We start from the raw sequence: 8,893 nt of genomic DNA, 5'->3' as shown, positions 1-8,893 counted from the left end.
TTTACTTAAGTAAAAGTATCAATACTCCAATGTAGAAGTACTCTGTTACAAGTAAAAGTATACAAGTATTGGTATCAAAATGTACTTAAAGTAAAAGTACTGAGATGTAGCAGATCTACAAGCTCAAAACGCGTCGCATTGTGAGCTTGTAGATCGGCTATTTTCAAATAGCCTAGGTATAAAATGGGACTAAAGTGGTTAATGTATGTTTTATAATGTAATAATTGATATCTGCAAAGTAACTAGTAACTAAAGTTTTCTAATAATTGTAGTGGAGTACAAGTACAATATTTGCCTCTGAGATGTAATGGAGTAGAAGTAAAAGTATTAAATTGTACATACTCCAGTAAAGTCAAAATACCTCAAACTTATACTTGAGTACAGTACTTGAGTAAATGTACTTGTTTACTTTTCACCACTGCCCACAGGCAAACCTTTTCAGTGGCTTTTCAGTTTGCTTATGTCAAACCATTTGATGATAAACTACCCATTTTAGAAGGAAGAGTTATGAGGACGTAATACTACAGACATGTGCACAATGCTGATTGATTATACATGGCACCCTTCAATTACACCATACTACTTTATAGTATGTAGTTTAATCATGGTAAGCCATTAAGATTGGGACATAATTTAACCTGCTTCTGGAATCATGGATTACATTCATATTGTGGGGAAATTAATGCAATTGCTATAGCCTTGTTTTTCTTGTAAGCCCCTTCAAAAGGCTTATCATCTGGTGAACTGCTGCTATGTGTAAGTGAGATTAGTTAAGGTCACTTCCTACTAGAACTTTACCAAATAAAAACAAACTGATGGCTAACATTTCACCACAGCTGCCAAGAGAGATCATGCCATGTTTTTATCAGTCAATGTCAATGTATTTCGCATTAGACAGTCTTCTTTCATAATGAGTACTCATCAGTCACTCTCTGTTTTACTATTAGACACACCATGAATTAATAAGTACAAAAAATAAAAAAAATACGTTGTTTGCAAATCCAGAGGAACTGAATTATTTACTGTAAAGCAAAATAAGCTTTGAAGACATTATGTAGCGTTGGTGACATCTAGTGGCGAGTCAGTGTTTAACTCAAACTAAACGCCAAAATTCACACATTTGGTTCTCTTTTCTTTGTATGATTACATCAAATGTAACATTTTAAAATTTAACACAATACCAGGTCAGCCCAAAGTTATATAGTACATACATTTAAGCTACAATTATTAATAAAACATCATTTTTATTCCTTTACTGGTGAAAATGAGCATATATTTAACAGATTGTTGAGAAAGGGTTGTTCCTCAACGCTGCACCAAAGTTTGGAAGAGGCGTCATAGGTGAGGTTTAAGGAGGCGGAGATCAGTGGTCCTCCAATGATCCTGCTTAAGCCCTTTATACTTTGTCATAACAAATAGTGAAAACAGACGATCTACAAGCTATGCAACGTGTGAACACGTGTTAGAGTATGGCTTTCTTTTGTTGCAGTGGTCAGAACAGATATTTGTCATACAAACGTGTTGGGCAACTGTTGCTTTATGAGAGAAATAAATAGCAGTTAATGTGGTAATACATTTCCACTATTCTTGTACATAATGATGTCCTCAGCTCCTCTTGAAGAAAGAGTCCAACGTGCCTTGGCTGTCTCCCTGGGTACGAGGCCGTTTTGAATGGGGTCCTGACTGGCCCCTGGACTTTGCCTTGCCTCGAGATGACTGTGGGGTTCCTGCTCCTCCTGTTCTGAGAGAGGGTCCGGGGACAACCGAAGGAGACGTTGAGGAGGAGACAAGAGAGGTGGTGCCGGTGGACCTGGAGGAGAACGAATTCTGAAGGTCCAGGGCAAAGTGGTAATCTACGTGTTCAGGCATTTCCCAGGCCAGCACCTCCTGGCCACAGCGGTCACAAGTGACAAAGTCCTCTCTGGCCAGGCTAGGAGGACAGAGAGAGGAGTCAGGAGGATCACTGGGAGGCGGAGAATCATCTAGCTTTAAGGGCTGGGATTTGTTTGGGGGATTACCCACTGTGAACTCTTCATACTGCTGTGATTCAGAGGGCAAGCAGTGTTTTACCTCAGTCTGTATTTGAGCCTGAACACTTGCGGTAACGCCACACGACTCAAAGCTCACAGGGTCTTCAGAGCTTCCCGGTGCCATGTGTCCAGGCCTACTTGCTGTCGCGGTTGAGCCCGGGGTGGGCTGTGAGGTCCTTTCAAGACTCTTCCTGTGGAAGAAAGAGGAGATGCCGGTAGGGGGGCCGGCCGAGACGTTCGCCGCAGCAGCAGAGCGAGTCTGAGAGGAGAGCCCGGGAGGAGAGACCCCGTCGGCAGGAGTCTTCTCAGATCGGCCGTCAACGGCAGAGGATGATGCCGGCTCGGGACAGGACGGTGACAGAAATGCTCCGTCGTCCGCGTCTTTTCCCACCTCCTCCTCCACCACCACAACGTCATCTTCCACCAACCTCTGCCTCTGTTTCTCAGCCGCCTTCTGGAACAGGGACTGGATGGTGCCGGGTTGCTTGGCTGCGGACTCGTTTTTGAGCCCGGGAGATGACTGCGTGGCGACCTGAGTGGCAGAGGAGAGACTCTGGGTGGAAGGGACGTCGCTGGACAGGAAGCCACCGATTCCCGCCGTTGTGTCGCTGAACTTGCTAGCTGACAGGTGGAGCAGGGTGAGAGGTGGACTCCTGGGGACAGAGACAAATGGAGGCAGAGATAATGTGATGGATTAGCTCAACCGGTGACATTAACCAATTAAGCCCTGTATGCTTATGACATACTCGTATGACAAATAACGAAAATAACAATAAATAGCAGATGTTTGAAAATAGCAGATCTACAAGCTCACAACGCGTTGCGATGCGACGCGTTGTGAGCTTGTAGATCGGCTATTTTCAAAGGTATAAAAGTGGTTAATGTATGTTTTATAATGTAATAATTGATATCTGCAAAATAACTAGTAACTAAAGTTTTCTAATAATTGTAGTGGAGTAAAAGTACAATATTTGCCTCTGAGATGTAATGGAGTAGAAGTAAAAGTATTGACAATTGTACAAAAAATAGCAATTCTTTGTTAATTTTCAAAAGCAATAATAATACTTTACCCAAAATTGGATACTCCAGGGTTGATGTGGTTAAAAAACAAATGTATTTGACATGCAGTATCATTTTACCATGCTGCCTGGTGGTTTCCTGCTGTGTTGAGACTCTTGATGATGGCAAAGCTGTCAGTGGATATTTTGGTGGTGTCATAGCGTGCTAAAGCACAGGAGCGAGAGTAACTGCTCTGCTTCTTGTCCCCCATCTGACGGACGCCAACTGTCAACAGCTTGGCCACCCGACCGTTCTGCGGGACAGAGCCGGAACAGAGAACTGGTCAAACAATATGGCAATGTGAGTCGCTCTATAGGGGAGAGACAATAGATGAATCATGAATGCTAATAACAGATTAGGAAGAGAGCAGGGGCGTGAGAGGACGACACACTGTCAGCAAAGACAAAAAGAGAGAATGACAACATGAAGATGAAATAATGGTATCTCCTCCTCACCATCTCTCTGTCCTTGGTCAATCTCTCCTCCAGCTCCAAGGCCAGCTGATTCAACCAGTGCTGAACCTATACAAAGGTTATTGTTTACTTACATCCACTACAATAACACCACCTACATCACTAATGGGATTATGGGAAATATAACATGATACTGTATCTTTGTTTCACCACAGTGCAATTGCGTCAACTCTGTAGATTAATCTAAGCGTTGTGGATGTGTTGCATGTGTTGCATGTGTTGCATGCGGCCTCAGGTCTAAATAGGTTAAATAAAAGTTGCTTTCCATTTAATATACAGGGCTAAGTGGTTGATACGTCTTATTTTTTCAAAATAAGACTTGGGATAGTAGGCTACTTTCTTTTTAAGCAAAGTCACGATCGTACAAGACAGGGGAACAGCACCTGCTCTTTGGTACAAAGTGATTCTTTCCCACGAAACATCTTACTGCAGCCGATAGACTTTGGAAGCTGTCTGGGTGTCACTGCTTCAAAGTCAATCCCCCGACACATATCAAATAACCAGTTACTGCAAGGAAGAGAGATGACATGCTAGTGAGGTTGAATGATACATCCTTTCAGCGCTGATATCACAGTGTCGCAATAGTTACAATGCGAAGGAAGCAATGTAAACTTAAGCTAAATTCAGCCAAATCAGTCGCATCACGCTAAAACTATTTTACTGCTCTATTGTAAATGAAAATGAACAAGGTTTGTAAAATGTTGAAGTTAAAAGCAGAATAATATGGTTACATTATTATTTCGAAAATGCAGAGCAAACTGAAATCAAATGAATTGTGTTAATAAGTGGCTAATATAATCCTTAACAGGACTCTGAAATCAATCTCTCTGGCTTAACTGTCCATAATGAGTAGCTTACCCAGTTTTGTCTCCAAAGTGCTGCCCCAGTTGGGCCTGAGAGAAACGGGTGAGCTCACCCATGTTCTCCACCCCAAGGGTCTCTGTGATGGAGGCACCCATCTTACCCCCAAGGCTACGGCTGTTATGTGGCAACAAAACAATTATATCAGTAATGTATTATAGCTACCTCCATTCTAACACCACGCACCGGTTATGATGTCAAATTGTACGGAAGCGATTCTCTGCTTGCAGAGCAACATTCTATACTCACATCTTGCTGACTGGTAGAGTGTTAAAGAGCCCTGGCACGGAGTCTAAAGGCACAACAGTCTGGCGGTTGGGCTTGTTCAGACCACAGGCTAATTTGGCAATCACCTGAAAAGAGGACAGTAGACGGACATATTATTTCAATAATATAGTGAAGTGTTATTCATAATGCAATAAAAGTTACTGCTCACTAAAATCATAATACTTCTATCTTATTCTTCAGTATAAAGCAGGGGTCTTCAACAGGGGGTCCGGGACCCTAGGGGGTCCTCAGAGTTACTACAGAGGGTCCGCCAAATCTTTGTGTGATATGATTATTTTTTTACCTTAACCACTTGAACCCTAGCATCCTTTTTCTGAGGAGAACTTTAGCCAAAAATAGCAGATCTACAAGCTCACAACGCCTCGCAGCGTGTGAGCTCGTAGATCTGCTATTTTTGTCAAAGAGGTATAGGTGTAGAGGGAAAAAAGAGCAGACCAAGTAAACAAAAAAAGTTTAATCTGGAACACAATTTTATACAATATAGAGGTTCATCTCTGTCATATGTTCATAGAGCTTCATCTCTGTCTCAGCTAGGGGGTCCTTGGGCTGAAAACGTTGAAGACCCCTGGTATAGAGAAAGGAGAGACGCTCTCACCTTGTTGTGCGATATCCCTGCTGAGCAGCGGAAGCCTGTGTCCTTCTCCACAGCTGCTCTCATCTCCTCCACAATCACTGCTCCCACAGCCAGCTGCAGCTCTGCAGAACTCTGCCCGGACGACAAGTCGGGCAAGGAGGCCAACCACTGCTGCAGACCGCTGGACCTTTGTTCCTCTGACAGGAAGAAGGCATTTAGGGTGGAAAGACGCTAAAGTAAGCATTTAAGATTTCTTCTTTTTGAACTATTATACAAATCATCCTATCCTTTCTAGCTCTTTTGTGAACCAAATAGTGGCAGATGAATATTTTCAAAGCCGAGTTGTAGCCTTTCTGTGGCTTGTGCTTTGCAATAAGCACAAAGCTTCAGCTTGTCCCATAAAACTCCAGCCATATCAAACAATTCTGGCCCATAGAACTGTGCATATATTGTTTTTAATATCAGCCCCATCTTAATCTAAGCCACTTCCTTCTCCACAGGAAACCAATGTAGGCCCTGAAAGTGCATGAGGATGAAGTTTATAAGGTTTGTAATTGTGATTATGGCAAAGAAAGTTCAGTTTATACTACCTTTATCTGCTACTATGCCGTCTGAAGGTGCCTCGTGTTCAGCAGATTCTTGTGGGTAACCCTGGATGTACGTGGCTTTCAGCAGGTGAGGTCCAATCTGTGTGTCGGCCATGTCTTTCAGCCTCTGCTGGACCGCAGCGGTCAGATCCACGTACGCCTCATCAATGCTGGCCCTCTCTATCACGGCAAAGCGGGACATCACCTCGATCACCTCCACGCTGGCCTCCCTGTAACTGCCCACCCAGGGTACATGGTGCAGGTTGGCTGTTAGAATCTCTGGATAAGAACGTCTGTTAAAATGGCTAAATTGTACATTGTTGCAGGATGAACTTACAGTGTCAGGTCTGCTTTCCCATGGGACTCTCGTACCCGGGCCACCTGGAGATCTGCGCACAGTTCCTTTGCATCGTCTGCAAACATGTTCCTGGTGACACCATGGGCCCTGGCCTCGTAACTCACAGCTATGATACTGTCAAAAAATATGATTATTGTTTGGGAACCATGTTTTTTTCTTCTTTTTTTACAACAAAAATAAACTATCTACAAGTTTGTAATGCAGGGCCATAAGGCATTGTAAGCTTGTAGAGCTGCTATTTAAGAACATTATGAAACAAAAATTCTTCACCCATGACATGCCCCAAAATAGGGACACCAGGGTTGATGTGGCACCGTAGATCTGATCGTACTGGAGTGTGGCGTGTGTGTAGGCTACACAGTAAAACTCATTCTGAAATGAATCTGATATGATGGCATCAACACCCAGGATGTAACAGTGTATACATTTACGTTGTGATCCACAGTAGCCTGGAAAGCAGACGAATCTGTCAGAGCGAAATTATGTAGTGATTAGTCTAGCTATGCCAGCCAGGCTAGATCAACAGTAGTTAGGTTAGATTAGGACTGTTGCTTGTTAATAACATGATCACCAGTGGTGTAAAGTAACTAAGTACATTTACTCAAGTACTGTACTTAAGTACAGTTTTGAGTATTTCCAGTTTTCAGTACTTTTACTTCTACTCCACTACATCTCACTGAGGCAAATATTGTACTTTTACTCCACAACAATGATTTGAAAACTTTTGTTACTTTTTAGATTTGGATTATTATTATTACAAAACATGCACTAACTACTTTAGCCCATAGACTGTGGCTTTAGCCTCATATATACTTCGGCTATTTGAAAATAGTCGATCTACAAGATATCTTGTAGATCTGCTATTTTCAAAGGATTATATACATTTGGAAACTTGGGAAATGGGACACTGTGCATAATGAGTACTTTTACTTTTAGTAGTTAAATATATTTTGATGTCAATACTTTTCTATTTTTACTCAAGTAAATTTTGAATACTGGTACTTTTACTTGTAACAGAGTATTTCTACATTGTGGTATTGATACTTATACAAAATGTGAGTACTTCTACTACCACATTGTGCATATGGGTACTTTTACTTTTAGTACTTAAGTATATTTTGATGCTAATACTTTTCTACTTTACTCTCTACTCTACTTTTTCTACAGTGTGGTATTGATACAAAAGGTGAGTACTTCTTCCACCACTGCTGGCTATGCCAGGCTAAATCAACAGTAGTAGGTAGGTTAGGACTGTTGTTAATAACATGATCACAACTATGTATTGAGACACTCACCCGCCTCCCTTCCAGGTCTTGTACTGAGCAACAACAACAGGCTTGTTCTTCAGAGCTGGGTTTACTCTCTGCTCCACCTGTACATAGAAGCAGTCCATGTCCACCAGAGCAATGATCCTCTCCTTTCCATAGTCCATCACTGACTCTGATAAATGATGGATGCTGTAACTGCGGACACGAGCGTGGATAACAATGGAAACTATTATATACTTTAAAATAACAGAGACATTTACTTTCGTATTCCGCGGCGCGGAATCCTTCCTCTAACGTTATGTAAAAACGTCATCAACAATCGACCAAGGCAACTATGCGCCCGATGATTAGGGCGATCCAGCCACTAGATGTCGCACTTTTACATTATAGGCCTACATGATGCATTAAGGCTAAGCAGTGGTTCTCAAACTTTTTCATGTCAAGGAACCCCAAATTTACACTTATTATCCCGCGGACCACCATTTGAAAAGATATGCCAGGGACCCCCATAAGAGAAGATTTTTACGGCTCTAGCAGTGATTCAACCATTTTAATTTCAAGGACCCCTATGCATTAGGCTACGGACCTCCATTTAATGGCATTTCTATCTCTGGGACCCCAATTTATACTGTAAAATCACTGTCAATTTAACTCTGAGAGTGTACAAATGGAACCAAATGGACCCGTTAGGGTCCATTTGGTTCCATTTGTACACTCTCAGAGTTACAGACCCATAAGGGTCCATTTGGTTCTTAACTATCCATCATTTAGCTGGGGACCCCTGGAACTCCATCAAGGACCCCTGGGGGTCCCCGGACCCCACTTTAAGAACCACTGGCATAATAAGACATAACTATTTCACTGTCAGGCAGCAATCACGTATTTTGCATGCAACTAAGCAGCAGCTACCGCCACAGCTTTTTGTGAATATTTATTTGTAGGTTCCAACAGTCGCCAAAGTTATATATTTCTACACAGTTAAAACCCAGAGTGTTATTTGAGTCGTGTATTGGGTGACAGGGTGAGAGGCATGGTGATAGGGGCCTCCTACATTCCCTCTTGTTGGCTCCAACCACTGCATCCATAAGGCACTGCAGAGAGGCTACACACACCTGGGCCAGGTTGGAAATCAAGGCAGAGAAATGTTTTAGGGCAGTGTGTGTGTAGAGCAGGAGGAGAGCAGGAGTTCTCTACAGACTGAGAGGACGTCGTTTATTTCCCAGAGAGTCTTTTAGTTGCTTTTTTCCTGAACTGTATTTTATTTAATAAATGCCCTGGCCACTTGCCAGTGGGGAATTCAACAACCTGTGTTTGTGTATATGTCATTACACCCACAAAAGCTCTCTGACACAGCCCGAGCCTGTTACAATGGACTCTCCGGATTTTACTCTGTGG

General features: G+C 42.5%; 1 protein-coding gene across 1 annotated transcript; it reads right to left on the bottom strand.

Moving 5' to 3' along the window:
• Positions 1-1,038: 1,038 nt before the first annotated feature.
• On the bottom strand, positions 1,039-7,779 carry polh (polymerase (DNA directed), eta). Its single transcript, XM_080448738.1, has 10 exons — positions 7,526-7,779; positions 6,210-6,344; positions 5,876-6,108; positions 5,307-5,482; positions 4,673-4,776; positions 4,421-4,540; positions 3,946-4,069; positions 3,545-3,610; positions 3,170-3,342; positions 1,039-2,683 (listed from the first exon to the last, which is right to left on the bottom strand). The coding sequence occupies exons 1-10, from the start codon at positions 7,660-7,662 to the stop codon at positions 1,606-1,608; spliced, it is 2,346 nt and encodes a 781-aa protein (XP_080304864.1). The 5' UTR covers positions 7,663-7,779; the 3' UTR covers positions 1,039-1,605.
• Between the last annotated feature and the right edge of the window lie 1,114 nt (positions 7,780-8,893).

Source organism: Gymnoscopelus braueri (assembly GCF_963280865.1).
Source record: "Gymnoscopelus braueri genome assembly, chromosome: 14".
Classification (NCBI taxonomy): domain Eukaryota; kingdom Metazoa; phylum Chordata; class Actinopteri; order Myctophiformes; family Myctophidae; genus Gymnoscopelus; species Gymnoscopelus braueri.
This window is presented reverse-complemented; position numbering and strand designations above follow the sequence as displayed.